General features: G+C 57.8%; 6 protein-coding genes across 6 annotated transcripts; 2 read left to right on the top strand and 4 right to left on the bottom strand.

Moving 5' to 3' along the window:
* Window positions 1-188: 188 nt before the first annotated feature.
* EX895_005647 (uncharacterized protein) lies at window positions 189-2,349 on the bottom strand (the record flags this gene model as incomplete). Its single annotated transcript, XM_029886239.1, has 2 exons — window positions 189-1,647; window positions 1,736-2,349. The coding sequence occupies 2 exons, from the start codon at window positions 2,347-2,349 to the stop codon at window positions 189-191; spliced, it is 2,073 nt and encodes a 690-aa protein (XP_029737470.1).
* A 994-nt stretch (window positions 2,350-3,343) lies between these two features.
* Window positions 3,344-4,840, bottom strand: EX895_005646 (uncharacterized protein; the record flags this gene model as incomplete). The annotated part of the gene is made up of 1 exon (XM_029886238.1): window positions 3,344-4,840. The coding sequence occupies one exon, from the start codon at window positions 4,838-4,840 to the stop codon at window positions 3,344-3,346; it is 1,497 nt and encodes a 498-aa protein (XP_029737469.1).
* A 1,309-nt stretch (window positions 4,841-6,149) lies between these two features.
* On the top strand, window positions 6,150-7,652 carry EX895_005645 (uncharacterized protein; the record flags this gene model as incomplete). The annotated part of the gene is made up of 2 exons (XM_029886237.1): window positions 6,150-6,981; window positions 7,180-7,652. The coding sequence occupies 2 exons, from the start codon at window positions 6,150-6,152 to the stop codon at window positions 7,650-7,652; spliced, it is 1,305 nt and encodes a 434-aa protein (XP_029737468.1).
* Window positions 7,653-8,729: 1,077 nt separating this feature from the next.
* On the top strand, window positions 8,730-12,923 carry EX895_005644 (uncharacterized protein; the record flags this gene model as incomplete). Its single annotated transcript, XM_029886236.1, has 2 exons — window positions 8,730-9,018; window positions 9,175-12,923. The coding sequence occupies 2 exons, from the start codon at window positions 8,730-8,732 to the stop codon at window positions 12,921-12,923; spliced, it is 4,038 nt and encodes a 1,345-aa protein (XP_029737467.1).
* A 127-nt stretch (window positions 12,924-13,050) lies between these two features.
* EX895_005643 (uncharacterized protein) lies at window positions 13,051-14,016 on the bottom strand (the record flags this gene model as incomplete). Its single annotated transcript, XM_029886235.1, has 1 exon — window positions 13,051-14,016. The coding sequence occupies one exon, from the start codon at window positions 14,014-14,016 to the stop codon at window positions 13,051-13,053; it is 966 nt and encodes a 321-aa protein (XP_029737466.1).
* A 411-nt stretch (window positions 14,017-14,427) lies between these two features.
* Window positions 14,428-15,798, bottom strand: EX895_005642 (uncharacterized protein; the record flags this gene model as incomplete). Its single annotated transcript, XM_029886234.1, has 1 exon — window positions 14,428-15,798. The coding sequence occupies one exon, from the start codon at window positions 15,796-15,798 to the stop codon at window positions 14,428-14,430; it is 1,371 nt and encodes a 456-aa protein (XP_029737465.1).
* Window positions 15,799-15,960: the final 162 nt, after the last annotated feature.

Below are 15,960 nucleotides of genomic sequence, written 5' to 3'. Positions count from 1 at the left end.
ACGACGTCCCTTGTGACGTCCACGAAAGCATGCATCTCAAGGAGTGACGACCACAGCAAGCTAAATGCCATGGAATGATCGTGAAAGGCAAGCAGTCATGAAGCTGAGAGAAGAAAACAAGAACAGGATTCCGAGTTCAGCAAGAAAAAATCGTATCTACAACTCCAACCTGTAACCACACGGCAGGATCAGCGAGGATCAATCTGTATGTCAACGCTGAGACTATCTTCCTCCTCCTCAACATCCTCTTCCTCGCTGTCCGTATTGTGGCCGCTCGTACCGTTGCTGCTAACGATCGAAGCATCGGCAGCCATATGAGAGTGCACTGCGTCTTCATCAATCGAGTTATCCGCCGAGACAGCCGCACGCACACGGTCGCGCATCCCCAACGCTTGGCGCACTCTAGCCTGTGCAGCCAGCATCGCCATTGGATCGGACACTGCTCGCTGGGCTGATTCGGTGCCGGTGCCGCTGCTTGCAGCAGTGGCGGGGAAGCGTACGCGGACGGGAGCCTTGGTGGCGCGGTGGCGCGCGTGTTGCGAGCGTGAATGGCTTGCAGCAATGGTGCGAGGTGGATCGTCACGCGTGTCTTCTGCGGCCGCCAAAGTCAAGCCAGGAGGCGGGATGAAGGTCATGGGTAGGTATGCTGGATCTGCGACGCCGTCTTGCGGCTTGCCTCCGTCCCACGTTCCCGCGATCAACGGGGAGACTGCGTAAGGTCGACTCAGGGCATAATGTCTTTCTGGGCCCGAGTAGACCACTCCTGCCGCAGTAGACACGAGTGAATGCATTCCAGCGTGAGCGTGCGGCCCGACGTGCGTCAACGGCCACATGGCAGCACCAGGCATCTGGATACCAAGGCTAGTCATGCTCTGCGCACAGTGCTCGTTGGCCAGAGCAGAGTGTCCATCGTGCAAAGGCAGCGAAGGAATCACAGGAACATATGGTTGAGGAAATCTCGTAGGAAGGAAAGTGCTGGCCGTAGCTGCGATGTGTCGAGCTTGTGCAGCGGTGGCGTCTATCTCGCTCGCAGTTCTCATCCGCTCCAGCCCACGGTGCAAGCCCACTCCAGCCTGTTCGGCACCGTGTGCTTGCACTTGCGATTCGCGGTGGAGCAGCCCGAGCGATTCGAGCGTGTGCTTCTGGCTTACCGAGTGCTTGAGCTGCTTCTGTCCCTCGCTGTCCGCAAAACGAACCTGCAGAGGCAAGGTCGTGCCAGGCAGAATGCGACCGTGAAGCCGCTCGATGCACAGCTTGGCCGTCATGCGGTCAAAAAGCCGAACAAACCCCACGCCTCGACTTTCGCCGTGAATGTCATACAGGATCTTGAGGCTGGCGATTGGGTACGGACTGAAGAGCTGCTCGAGCTGCTGCGTTGTGAACTTGATGGGTAGGTTGCTGAGATAAACGTTGGTCGTGCTGTTGTCTGTCATGCGACGCAGTCTGGCAGACAAGGATTCTTGGGCGAAGGAAGCAGCAAATCCGTGCGTGTTGAGCCACTCGATCGCCTTTTTGGCCATCTCACTGCTGGCATACATTAGGAAGCCGAAGCCCTTGCACAGTCCGGACTGTCGGTCCATCATGGCCTTGTGGCTGATCACCACTCCGCATGCCGAGCCGAGCAGATACAGCATTTGATCGTTCATACTGGAGAGAAAATACGAAGACGGTAGCGGCAAACGTCAGGGTCATAGCTCTACAGCACGCTTCGAATAAGAGAGTTCGGCACACTTACTCTTTGGGAAGACCATTGACGTAGACATTGGTTTCGTTGTTCGTGTCGAGTGCCCAGCATCTTTCGGCGCGTCGTGCTGAAGCATGGTACGGAGCTTCGCCGAGTCCCAGTCCCAGCCCTGGAGGTGGGTTGAAGGCTCGCTGTTCATGTCGCAACGCGTCAGCACGATCGAAGGCCGGGGCAATGCTGCTCGAAGTCGAGGAGCGCAGCGAACCCCAGCGATCGCCTCGCCAGTCCTCACCCTGTTCCAGCTTCGGTGCCCCTGTCATGGCAGACTCGGCGTGTCGATATGCATCTCCTACCAACACCGTCGGCTTAGGTGATTCCTTCTTCTCACCGCCAGCCGCAAGCGTAGCCGAAGTTGGAGCAGACGAGACCATGCAAGGCTCAGATGTCGCGCCAAGCTTGAGGTTGACTTTGTGACTGCCGGCTTTGCGTTCGAGCGGGCTAGGGTGTTCAGGGCGATCCTCGATCGTGGCAGCTGACATCTTGCGTGAGATGCGCGGACGCCAGGGCGTAGCAGGCGCGAGTACTCGAGGCCGACGTGCTTCTTTGGCGACGGAAATGCGCTTACCGTTGTTCAAGCGTGCTGTGGTTGCAATGGGGCAAGCCATGTCGGGAGTTGCTTGGCTCTTTACGGATGGAGGAGGGGGAGGGGGCGGATTTTTGCAAAGTCTCGCAGGACTGTCCTCGGGATGGAAGAAGACGCGTTCGCTGCGTGGGATCATCGAGGCAAGCAAGAAGCTAAGCACGTGGACTAGCGATAAGGTCTTAGGAGAGTGAGATACGGAAGTTCAGAGTCAGCAGTACGGAAGTAAGGTGTGGAGAGAGGGCGAGACAAGATGGTGGACGAAGGGAAGAGACCTTCCTTTCATGACCTCGCAGCCTTATATCCCTTCTTGCACCCCTTGAGGTCGTCTCTCGAGTGTCTTCCACTGGCTTCGTACGACCTGCTACCTTGTTTACTGTATATGCTGCCTCTCGTGGTCTCTCCTCGTCAGCCTTGATCGACAGCGCGCCGATCGACGCTGTGCAGCTGCACAAGGATAATGCTGGTTGCGAAACTTTTGCTGCACATAGCATATATCTCTCTTCCTCACCACTTCCTGCCTCTCTGATTTTGCTTTCACCCTTCAATCCATCCATGACTCGAGCAAGCCACAACTGCAAGCACATGCAATGACCGACGTTCTTGCCTCTGCTGTTGACGCATTCAAGTGCCGCACTGGACTGACTGGAGTGGGCGTCGCTTCCTGCGCGAGCGATGTGCGCGTAAAAAGCTATCACACGCCGCAGAATGAAGAAGCAAAAAGGCATTCCCTGGTTTGAAAGTGTTTCGTCTGCGTCTTCTAGGTAGTTATACAGTCAACGTCTGGTGTGACGTGAAGTGACAAGAAAAGCGTGAGAGAAGAATCAGGAGGGGGCAGGCGATAAGAGAGGTCGACGGACCAAGAATGCCTGAACGGAGACCAGCAGAGGCACGACCTCGGTCATGACAGACGGTGCCCAGCTTGTATGCGCCGCGTCCCTAAAGCGACATCACATGCACGCTCAGGCCAAGCTTGCATATCTTCCGTACGTAACTTGCTGCTATGCAAGAATGGGTGCTTACTTGCCGGTCTCGTAGTTGGGCGTAGCGTCGTCAATCAAGCTCTGCCGTTTGAGTTGACGTTGTGACCTCGCCGTTGTCTCTGCCGATGGACGATGCCCATTTGCATCGTGAGCGCGAGCAGAGCGAGCCTTGCCTTGGCGAATCATGGGCGAGGTGTCACGAAGATCGTCCTCGTACTCGTCCTCGTCCAGCCGCGTCATCCCGAGCGCCTCTTCATCCTCGTATGCGTTGAATAGCACCGAAGAACCCGCACTGCTCCTTCTACCGTGCCCAAAGACGGTAGCGCTGCGCCCAGAGGGTCCGCTGAGGCTGGTCCTGCCATTGGCAAAGCTGCTCATGGCGCGCTGCTGGTCGAGCAGACGCTCATGCTGCTCGGACAAGCGGGTGGTGCCTTCGCCCGTGACGAGCGACATGCGGGGCTGTTGCGTGACTGGGTCGATGATGCGGTTGAGGTTGAGCAGGTACACGCCGGTAAAGATGACTATGAAGCCGCCCAAAAGAGAAACAGCTGGCGCCGTGGTCGTGTTGAAGCCCTGGAAGAGGAGCACTGATGCGAGGATGGTCGAAGTAGTAAAAAAAACATAGTAGATCGGGTTGACGACGTTGGTGGAGAACTGATCGAGCGCCTTGTTGAAGTAGTTCATCTGCGTGAGAATGCAGACGATGACAACAATAGCAAAGCAGTAGGTGGAGGGATGGGTGAACTGGTTGTTGCCTGCAAAGGTGAGCTTAAGCGCCACACCGAGGCCTTTGACGCTCATGACCGAGATCGAACCGACCAAGCTGCAAATGGAAATGTAGACGAGCGGCGTTTTACGGCCGTATTTGGGCACCATGCGGAAGATCATGAAGAGCGAAAAGCCGAGCACAAAGGTGCAGTAGAAGAGGAAGCCCGGTTGGAGAGCATAGTTGAGCATCTCGTCGATGGTCTGGATCTCCTTGTCCTCTGGCGCATTGACAACAATGATGACGGTGCCGACGAGGCAGAGGGTGCAACCGACTTTTCCAAGACGGCCGAGCTCTTCCTTGAGGATGAAGGAGGCGAGAATGGCACCGATGAGTACACTGAGTGCACCGAGCGGCGTGACGAGGATGGGCGGTGCAAACGTGTAGGCGGCAAAGTTGGCTACCTCGCCGACGATCATGGTGGCCATGCCGGCCCACCAGATGGGGTTTTGGAGGTAGGTGTGACCATCGGAAGCCAAGGCGTTGTGTTTGTCTGCTGCGTCCATGAGGCCCTTCTTGGTGATGATGAAGCTGGTGCCGATGGCGAGAGAGCTGCTGATGGCGAGGGTGAGACCGATCCACTTTTGCTGTGTGAGGGAGGACTGAGCGGATTCAGCGGGGGTCTGCTGCTCTGGTGGAAGATAGCCAGGTCGATCGATGGGTGATGGCGCAGCATTGGCGGCTAGCGTCCAGAGCAGCATGGCGATGGTGGCAAAGCGTAGGAGCCGTGACCGCAACACGGACATCGGAGAGCCATGACTGTGCATGACTGTATGGGAATGACAGGTGATCGCGTGCTGATGAGGATTGAGGCTGCTTGATCAGCGAAGATGGAAATACGACGTAGTGGCAGCGTCGACCGAAATAAGGATGGCAGGCGAGGACGAGATATGCGATGGAAGCCTGGCCGAATGGTGGCGCTGACGGGAGACCGCAATGAGTATGCAAATGACAATGTACTAAATCGCGCTGATGAAGAGCTTTGCGAGCGCGAGATGAACGAAACCTTGAAGCAATGTGATTGAGAAGTTGCGAGAAGCTCTGCCGGCAGAGATCGAGACCGATGTTCGAGTTGTTACGCGAGAGAGAGGAGGCCTACAATGGAAGCTACCCTAGTTGGGACCGTGGTAAGAGGTTGTTGTTATTGTAGTTGATGATATGTAAACGAGAGAAATGAACGGGACGATGGAGGAAGAGAAGAGAGAATAGTCTTTCGTCTGCTGTCTCGTGATGCTGGTCCGTGTCGATCATTTTCAACGCAGAAAGCGCGACAGAGAGTGAGACGGAGAAAGCGCCAAGGTGGAGTCTCCGGTGGCCAGCCAGCCAAGTTCTCTCGAGCAGCATGCGTAAGCGGCAAATCCGTCACGCTAGTAAATCCTACTTCCGCTCGCTTGCTGGAAACACCTTTGACAGCTACTGCGCTTCTGCTCGTCTGAGGGAGCGGACCACGGCGGAGGAGTCCGATGCTGGTAAAGCCAAAGTCAAAGGTCGCTCGCTCGCTTCCCGCTGCTGCATGGACCACAACCCGATTCTGGCAGCTGCAAGGGCCTTCCTGACCTGCTTCGACCACACACGATTCGAATTTCAGAGTCAAGGCCGAAGCGGCACCTCGTGCATGCATGACCCTCAGGCTTCAATTCACCGACGCCTTTCTCCAACCGCACGCGTCCACCCCGCCATCCTCTTTGACTTTGGAGAAGAGGCGACGATGAAGCTGCTCAACAGTTTGATTGCCTTTCTCCCCTTTTCCTCGACATCACTGTCAGTCGATGTCAGTGGTCCCCAGAGATGGTCAGTGAGAAGCAATAAGCTGGACGGGCCAAACAGCGTTGGTTGACCGAACCGAATATTTTGCTATGTTAGATAGTATTAATGCGCGTCTCGAGAGCGTGTGCAAAAAAGAAAGTTGGCAGCGCGACACACCAACACTCGGACCCTGAATCATCGAAAGCTCAGCTCAACCCGCCTGAGGCGGGCGAACAGCGAGCACTTTCTTTGCTGTCGCTGAACAAACACCACCACCACCACCACCTTCAACAGCGTCGACAGCTTCACAGCGATAGGATTCTTCGCGCCATGGCAACGTACGTAAGCCAGCGTCGTGGCCGGGACGTGCCTGCCGACACCGAAAGGCGCCGCGCAAGAGATGCCCAGGCCGAGTCCTCGAACGCTCAAGCTTCGCAAGCAGACACCCCAGAAGAGTCGGCGTCTCAGGACGACGGTGATCATGGCTCCATGACCACCATGGCTTCGTACAGCAAGGTCAATGTCCTCGATGCTGCACGCAAGCAGGCCGATCAGTTGGGTCAGGCCGAGATCAACAAGAAAGCAGCCGAGCTCGTCAGGTACGCCCTCGCCTGCGAATATCAACGCACGCTCATCAGAAAGGACGATATCCGCTCCAAGGTGCTTGATGACAAGACGAGTCGCAGTTCTGGTCCTGTCTTCAATGCCGCGCAAAAGATGCTGCACCAGACATTTGGCCTGTCCATGGTCGAAGTGCGTGCAAAGGGCGCCGACAACGCCGAGCTCGCCAAGCAAGCACAAGATGTACTACGAGCCGCCGCGTCCTCTGCCAACGGACTCAGACCTCGTGGTCAGCAAGCCTCCGCCGACGACTCTGGTGCTGCGGATGGAGGGCCGGGAACGAACATCTGGGTACTATGTTCGGCCCTTTCACCTGCTCTGATCAACGAGCTGGTGAGCGTGGATCAAGAGCTTAGCAATGCCTATGGGCAGACGAGATCGGCAAGTGCATCGTCACCCTCTTCGCAACGAAGGCGCCAGGCTACAAGCGTGTCTAAGGCGGCAGTCGACTGGAACCGCGCCGACCATCAAGATGGCGAGATGGGTCTTTTGTACCTTATTCTTGCGCTCATCCTCGTCAACGGACGCACCATCACCGACGGTAAGTTCGGCGGTACGCCGCCAATATGCCCGAAACCTCTTCGATACGACCATGCTGACACGCGTTGTTGCTCCACTTTGTTTGCTTTGCTACTCAACCTGCTAATCAAACTTGGTCTTGCAGCCACGCTACAAATGTATCTGCGACGTATCCACCTGGAATCACACACAGTGCTTCCTGCTGCCTTGCGTGGGACAGGTCCGGCGTATGGCTCGGCTTCGTCGGGATCACAAAGCACACAGACTCAGGCGAGGACGCGAACGATGCAGGGCACACTGGAAGGCTTTCTCCAATCCATGACCAGGCAGCAGTATCTGGAGAAGCAGCGCTCCGACGTTGCAGTCGACTTTGTGGATGCTGCCGTCAACCAGGCCCAGATACAAGGGAGGAGACGTGTGCGACCGAGTGCAGCGGGAAACCGGGCCGACGATGAGACAACCGTGTGGGAATGGAGATGGGGCAGCCGCGCCGAAGCCGAGGTAGGAGAGAAGCGGATTGCGGAGCTCATTTCAGTCTTATTCACCGACCCCTCAGCATCGCAGGATGGCGCACAAGCTGCCGAAGAGGAAGATGAAGAGACAGAAGCCATCGACCGCGAACGACTGGTCAAACGTCGCAAGATGCTGCTCAACAACATTGCCTCCGTCGCTGGCTCGCAGCTGGTTGGCTAGAAAGGCCCTTGTACCCGTGTGGCGGCCTCCCGATCAGTTCACGCAGCTTTATGTTGAAGAGTGGCTCGGAAATCGCAAAACAGAATCTGCACTTATACACTGCTCCAGACATACAATGCGCAAAGGTAGAAAGGTTTTGACGTCGTAGGCACTTCGGAATGACCCCGGTGTGCTTCTGTGGGTAATTCTGCGATTTGTTAGATTCGTCTGCATCCGGCTTCTCGACCGTCAGAAATGTGCTGTTTTCCGCATCTTGCAATCGAAAGCAGCTTGCTTGCTCCAGGGGTTCACCGGAAGCGTGCCGCTGTATACTCTGCGTTGATTGGACACAGCAATCGCGCACAAAGACAGATACAGATACAGACAGACAGCTGCGGGACCCAAGCGAATGCAGTTCCTGTCGCAGGCAGAGTGCTGAGAGGACCACAACACTCAAGGCCAGCGTCGTGGCATGCAGCAGCCTTGTTCAAAATCCAAGCCGATGATCGTCTTCCGAGTCTGATCCGAGTAAGCTGATAGAGACACACGTTGTCAGACCAGACGGATGCAAAAGGACCAAGAACCACGCGGAAGACGAAATAGCGAATTGGAATGTCGCCCGATTCACCCCGCTCGGTGCCTTGCTCGTTGCATCCCGAAGCATTGTAAAAAGCGGGCCAAGAGCATGCAAAGAGGTAGAGCGGTGAGAAGAGCGTGCGAAGAAGGGCTCGTCGGATGTTCCTTTTTGGTGGTCGTTTATTTTTGTGTGCTCAGGTCAAGCCAAGCCAAGCCAGGCCACGCCAAAAGTTACGGCTCTGTGGGCCACGGGGCCGGTCGTGCGTTTTGTGTGTGTTGTGTCGTGTTACTCGGTTTGGACGTCCCAACGTGGACCCTGCTTTTCTTCTGTGTGCCCGTCCTCGTCCGTCCTCTTCTTCTGCTGCTCTATTCCGTCTTTCCGTTCGACCACATCCAACCACAAGAATTTGTTCGATCGATACAGTGCGATCACTCTCGAACCCAAAGCGAGCATTCTGTCTTTTCCCGCCGCCACTTCTACCTACGTCCGGCTCGGCGAGAGTTCAGCGCTTCGACGACCGCATGTCGGCAGCGGTGCGCGCTGCCCTAGCCGCAAAACGGGCGGAGCATCGCTCCCGCTCTGCTTCGCCTACCAAGCTCAGCCCTTCGCTTCCCAAGGGTGACAACACCGAGCTTCCTCATTTCGGCCGCGACCTCGATGCTTCCATAGCAAGCCCCTTTGGCTCTCCAAAGCCGGCCGCTAGACCGCTCAGAACAGCAGATGCCGACCGCAGCTCCGTCTCGCCAGCACCAGAAATGGACTTGAACCAGAAATCAGAGGAGGATGTCGTTCGTCTTAGTGTACAGACTGGTGAGTATCATTTCTCAACACGGCGGGTTGACCTGCAATTGCCACTCCGCATCGGCACGGAGCTCGATCTGCGGACAAATCGCTGACCTGCATGTCTCTCTCATCTTCTGCCAATGACTTTCTTGCTTCCTTGCTCTTCGCTTTGGCTATTCTCAGGCAAAGCAAACCTGTCCGCACGTTCGCCCTCTCTGCGGGAGGTGCCCGCACTGCTCCTCTCGCTCGTCGCCGACGAACCTCCGTCTTGGTTCCTTCAAATCCCAGAGGACGACCGACAGCCTTGGTACATGCGCGAAGAACTCCATACGCTGCAACTGAGCAACAACGAGCTGCAGTCCATCCCCGACAAGCTCGCCGAGTTCCGTGGTCTCAAACGTCTCGAATTGCACCGCAACAATCTCTCCGCTCTGCCCCCGAACCTCTTCCAGCTCTCGGCCCTCACCAGTCTCACCCTCGCCAAAAATGGGCTCACAGCTTTCCCGCACTGCCTTCTAGCCCTCGATAATCTCGTGACTCTCAACTTGTCCCACAACAAGATTCAAGTGCTTTGGAACGACGCCGATGTCGCCGCTGCCCGCTCACAGCGTCAAGCTTGGGACAAGGAGAATGCTGCACAGGAGAATGGCGTTTGGGCTGGGCTTTCACCCTCCAAGAAGGACCGCAAACCACTCGGCGCTGCGTCTGATGCGCAGGAGAGCGTTCCCATGCGCTCTCTGCGAAGTCTGGATCTCAGCCACAACCGTATTACGAACGGTGTGCTGGGCATTCCAGACGTTGCCAATCGCCGCAATAAGAATTTCGAGGCCAAAGCGCAAGGTACGAGCGTGGTGCGGCTGCCTACCGGTCTGAGGACGCTCAATCTCGGCCACAACAACATTCGTGGGCCTGTCTCCGTCAGTTTGTTCCAAGATCTTGCAAGCCTCGAGGATCTCGGTTTGCAAGGTTGCGGCATTGGGGATGACGTCTTGACAGCTGAAGGTACCACCGATAACGCCAAGCAAACACTGCCCAGCCTTTCCGTTCTCGACTTGTCTGGCTGCGAGCTCGACGATCTCAGCAAGGTCGAGGCTATGTTTGGCTCTCCTCGCATTCAATCTTTTGATCAGGCAATTGGCAACGTCGATGCTGCAGCTTCCGCTCAAGAGCAGGTTGGACCGTCCGCCGGACTGCCAGCGCGCCATCTTGTTCGCGTTCTCAACCGGCCCACGTCCGACGATGTGAGGAAGATGGAGGGTCGCTCCGGTGCGAAGGTGCTCTGCTTGCTGCTGGAAGGTAACCCGCTTCGGGAAGAAGCTTTTCGGAAGAAGCGGGGCGGTCGTTCGGCCTCGCCAGAGAAGAGGCAGGGCGCGAGCCCTGCCACGTTGGGAACGAGTGGGAGCAAGTCTGTTTCGACTGCCCCAGCCCCGGCCTCAGCTGGAGTCGCGGACGCTGCGACTTCGACTACTGCAAAGACGGCATCCGTAGCTGTGGGCGCATCTCAACTTCCGCCCAAGCCGCAGATTGTCAAGGAGGACTGGGAGATCTTGGCCGAGTCGGGACTCAATACCGAGCTGGGCCGTCGAAAGCTCCGTATAGAGCAGGCGCGGAAGGAGCAGGAGGCTGCTGCCGCTGCTGACGCTTCCGCCAACGAGTCTGCTGCAAAGGAAATCGAAAGCTCTGGAGGCGAGGATGCTCAGAGTCGTGGACGAAAACAACGTGGAGTGGAAGACGCAGCAGGCTCGGATCCTGACGGCACTGGGTCTGGGGCAGATTCGAGGGAGCGCGCCATGTCTCACAACCGAGGCGAGTCCATCGACGATAAGGACACGGGCAGCGCGCTCGCCAACGCTAAGCTGAGCTCCAAGAAGAAGGAAGCGCTCGGACAGGTGCCATGCAAGTTTTTTCGGAGTAATGGATGTTCGGCCGGCGCATCCTGTCCCTTCGCCCACACTCTTCCGGGAGATGGTGGGCAAAAGTCCGTTTGCCAGTGGTTTCTGAAGGGCAACTGCCGCTTCGGCCACAAGTGTGCCTTGGCGCATGTGTTACCTGGCCAGCCGATGAGCATGGATCGCAAGAACAAGAGGGCTGCGCAGCATGGACAGCCGCTTCCGCATGCGCCGGGTTTGCAACAACAACAACAACAGCAGCAGCAGCAGCAGCAACAACAACATGGTATGGCGGGGGGTGCTGTAGGTGGCGGCCAGGCTGGGCAGGCCAAGTCGATGAATCGGCATGTGTCGACTCCGCAGGTGCAGCATCAGGCGCAGTCGCCGATGGGAGCTCAGCAGGGGATGGGTACGAGGAACGAATTGGCGCCCGGCCACGCTGCGCCGCAGATCTCGGCGCAGATGCATGGTCGGAAGGCGTCGTTTACGACAAGGGATCATGATCTGCCGTTTGGGATGATGGACGACTTGCAGACAAGTGGCGGTGCTGCGCCTGGTGCGGCCCCGTCGACTGATGCGGCTCGAGCTGGGTTCGAAGGAGTCGGTCTGCAGGATGCGTCGTTGTCGACGTCGTTCAAGGGGAGTATGTCATTCCGGCGTCCGAGCACGTTGTCGCAGAGCTTGAGTGCTTCGTTGGCGGCGCAGTCGCTGGGTGGGATGGATTCGGCAGCAGCGGCGGCCGCGTTTGGGACCTCAGCGTCGGCTTCTCGAGCGTTTGGGACGAGTCCGTTTAGCCATCCGAGCGGGCATGCGCTGTTCTTCAGTGGTAGCCAGGACTCGGAGGGTGGGGCGGGGCCGTTTGCACGCAGCAGTAGCAATCGGGATGTGTTTGGCGGGAGGAGTGTAGGGAGGATGGACGATGGTGCCAAGCTGTGGGGCGCTTCTGGTGCGCAGGCTGTTGGGGGTAGTAAAGTGGAGGAGGAGATGGAGGATGCGGAGGACTTTTTGCCGTCGAGTCTGTCGGACTTGCTCACGCCGGCTGAGCTGGAGCGTCGGCGCCGGAGCAATCGGCTATCGAGTTCGTTCGCGGGCAATGACGAGCGGGTCACGGTCGCGCAGAGTATGCCGGCGCAGGCAGGGCAGGCATTTGGGTCGTCGCTTGGGTTTGGGCGATCGGCGATTGGAGCGGAGCGGGCGAATGCGAGCAATTTGTCGACTGGGTTTCAGGAGCAGTCGAAGCACCATCAGAAGCAGCAGGCGAGTGGGGAGAGTTTCGGTCTCTTCGCTGGTGGACGAAGGACGAGCGGGATTGATTCGATTGCGTTCCGCGAGAGCACGGCTGGCTTGTCGACTTCGGCGAGCCGGGCGGCAGCTCATCATGCGCCAGGCCAGAGTCTTCCGCAGGGTCTGGCGGCTGGGTTGAGCAGGTTGCATCTGCGTACCGGAAGGCCTGCGGAAGTTGGCGGTGGTGTTGCTGGGGGTGGTGGCTTTGGGACCATTGGCGGAGGGGGAGGGGCTGGTGGTGATGGCTTTGGGGCGGCTCCTAGCGGGGCTCCCACTCAGCAGCTGGGAAATGGGTCTACAGGTGGGCTGAGGGTGCCGGGCAGCTTGGATGATTTTGGACTGGGTCCGACGGCTCCTTCGTCCGTGCTGGCTCATCGCAGTCCGCTCAGCTTTGCTGTGGGTAGTGCCAGTGGTAACACTGTCGGCGCGCCGGGCAGTCATCGACTGAGCGGGTCGTTCGCGGAGCGGCAGTTGGGCAATGGCACGTTCGGCTCGCCTGGTGGGAGCGGCAGCACCGGCTCGCCGTTCTCGCCCCAGCTTTCGGCGATCGGGTCGCACAGAGGCGAAGGGGGCATCGCGATCCCCGAGGGGGGCGGGCAGAGGCATTCGTCAGCGGTGGGGGCTGCGAGGTATGCGCAGCATCCGGCGACGCAGCGATTACGCGCGGGTAGCTCGGCGGCTGCTCCGCACTCTCCGCTGACGTTGCCCGTCGTGACGGCGGAGGAGGATGAGGACGAGGCGATCTTTGAGCTTGAATAAGTTAACAAAAAGAGGATCCGTAGAGGATGCAATTCAAACAAAAGCTGGCACAGCTGTTCAGACAGGATCGACAAGATACTTTTTGGCATTGCGGGAGTATGTGAGACAGAGAGTGTGAGAGGAAGAGCTACTGTCGACTGGCCTGGATGGCGTCTCTGAGCTCTTGGCTGATGTAGAGGTCTTCAGCGAGGTTGTCGAGGGGTGTACTTTCGTCGACATTGAATTTCTTAATTTGATCCAACGTAAGCCCTTTCTGGCGCAAGTAGAGTTCGTCGACCAAGAACTGGCCGGTGAAGGACTCTGCATTTTCCTCGACGAGCCGGGCGGTGGCTTCGGCGACAATGGAGGGGTTGCGCCAGCGGCGTTCCTGCACAGCCGCGTCCTTGCTGACGATCTTCATGGCCGACGTGGCGATGAGCGTGTAGGGCCAGAGCGAGTTGACTGCGATCTTGCCGAACGTTTCGGCGGCGAGGCCGAGGGTGAGCAGGCTCATGCCGAATTTGGCGATCGTATAGGCGGACGCGGTCTGCGCAAATTGTTGCGGGAAGATGGGGGGCAGTTGACTGGATGCAGACCCAGGGGTGGTGGACAGGGTGTTGAAGTTGAGCGGCGGGGAGAGCGTCACGACGTGCGGGTTGCGGTTCTTCTCTGCCGACTCGAGCAAGTGGGGCAGCGCAAAGCGGCTCACCAGCCACGTCCCGCGCGAGTTGATGCCGTTCATCAGGTCGTAGCTCTTCACACTCGCGGTGTGGGTCGGGGCCATATTGATCGCCGACGCATTGTTGATGACGATGTCCAACCCCCCAAACCGCGCCGCTGCGTCGTTGATCGCTGTCTCCACCGCACCGGCATCGCGAATATCCAGCTGCACAGGATGCGCGACAGCGTCGCTGCCTGCGCTCGAGGCTGCGGAGGCGATCTCGTCGCACGCCGTGTAGATCGTCCCAGGCAGCTTGGGGTGTGGAGAGGCGGTTTTCGCCGCGATGATCACGTTGGCCCCGCGCGAGGCAAGCGACTTGCCAATCTCGAGACCGATACCGCGCGAGCCGCCGGTGATGAAGGCTGTGCGCCCTGCGAGAGATAGTCCTGTCATGGCGGATACTGGAAGATGGTGAGGACGAAGGAAAGAAGGAAGGAAGGACAGTGTTGATCGAAAGGTGTGAGTGAGTGTCCTGAAAAAACCCCGCAAAACCCCCAAGTACCGGTTACGGCAATCAACTTTTACACAGCCGGCGAAAATCTCCTCAACTGCAGCACGCGACGCACAAGGCGACGTCACGCACGTCCTCTTCAGCCTTGCCTGTGAATCAAGCCACACCCCCGCGACTACAAACTCGCTCCGCGGCTCCCACAAAATTGCGTATCGAGGCTTTTCACATCACTCCGGCAGAACTTCGCGCCCCCTCTCGTCGGACGGGTCCCTCCACGGACGCTGTAGCAGTCTCTGTCAGCGAGCGCATGGCAAAGGTGATTTGATTCGGGTATTCTTTTGTTTTGTTGTGGCTCAGTAGAAGCCGGTATGCGGGGGTGGTGGGACAGATGAATGTGGGACGGTGCTGTATCCGGTTTGCATGGCGGGACCAGTGGGGACCGTGGAATGAGGTGCCGCGTAGTAGTAGTGCTGCTGTTGCGCCGGCGGATACGACGGTTCCTGCCTCGCGCTGCCTGCGCGGAAGGAATTCAAACGCTGTTGGAGCGCAGGGTCGAGCACATGGTCGGACTTGAGCTGGTTACCCAATGTAAGCCAGCCTCGGCGGATGTTGTGTTTGCGGCCAAACAGCTCCACTTTGCGGCCTCCGGGACACAAGCGCTCGATGATGCTGTACAGTTCATCCGGCTTTCGCGAAGTGTCTCTGACCTCGGAGACGATGACATCGGCGTTGATGCCACAGTGCACCCAGCCAGGAAGAGGTGGTGGCACACCGGCTGCGCGGCTGCCGATGTATTGCTGTGTGGACCCTAGAATCGGTTTGCTGTCCACTGTGCTTGTCTGGTTGCTGGAAGCGCTCGATAAACGCACCTTGGCTCCCACCAAGCAGTGTTCCTTTGTGTGGTTGAGATGATGGCCCGTTCGACCAGTGCGGATGAGCCTCTGCGTCTGACCCACTTTGACCCAGATGAGCTCATCGATGCGCGTATAGCCCCAGTGCGCTAGCAGCTCTCGTCCCAGCTCCATAGCTCGACCTGTCGTCCAGAGGAAGATGAGACCTTCGTCTTGAAGAACAGGAACGGGCATCGAGCGCATGTCGTCGTCGCTCATAGTTCCGTAGGGCAGCGACATGTGGATGTCCCAGGGCGGATCGGCGAGGATGATGTCGAACTTGCCCAACATCGAGTAATCGAAGTTTTTGAGATCGCAGTCGATCCACTGCGCGTTCTGGTCTGCGACCGGACCAGCTGCTGGAGCTGTCGGTGAGGAGGACCAAGAGGACGGACGGATCCATTGTTCAAAGCCATGCTCCTTGAGCGTGCGCGAAGGATGGATTAGCCCAATCTCTCGCGCTTCTTCCGAGTCAGGCTCGTAGGCATGCCGTGGATCTGTTGTCTTGAAGCTGAATGCCGGCTGAGGCGGGTCGGTATCGAGTTCGAAGTGAAGGTACTTGCACGACGTGGTGCGATGGCAGGTGTTGAGGTAGCTGCAATGACCGTACGAAGGGTCGGTCTGCGGGTATAGGACGGGTTTGAAGTGCAGCCTCGCGCATGTTTTCGAGTCGGAACAGTCCTGTCGAGTCAAATGGAGGCAAAAATCTTGATAACGATTGTCGGTGCTCTCCATGAGCTTCGTTAGCATGCGTTGCTTTGCGGTCGGGGCGGAGAGAAACGTGGCCATGATGGCATCCGCCGCCTCTCGGTCGTTTGCATGATGTGATGTCATGCTGTCAGACAGCGTCATTTTGAGCCCATCATCATCTAGCCTAGTCCGTGACGGGAACCTCCTGTCGTGGAGGGCAGGCGAGTTGAGATGGTCAGGTGTTGGTCCAGGACGAGACCCTTGAAAGCGAGTTTCATCCAGAAATCACAAAAAGCGAGATCAATT

This window comes from Sporisorium graminicola, chromosome SGRAM_7, assembly GCF_005498985.1.
Source record: "Sporisorium graminicola strain CBS 10092 chromosome SGRAM_7, whole genome shotgun sequence".
Classification (NCBI taxonomy): domain Eukaryota; kingdom Fungi; phylum Basidiomycota; class Ustilaginomycetes; order Ustilaginales; family Ustilaginaceae; genus Sporisorium; species Sporisorium graminicola.
The sequence above is the reverse complement of the archived record's forward strand: the minus strand, read 5'-3'. Positions and strand labels throughout refer to the sequence as shown.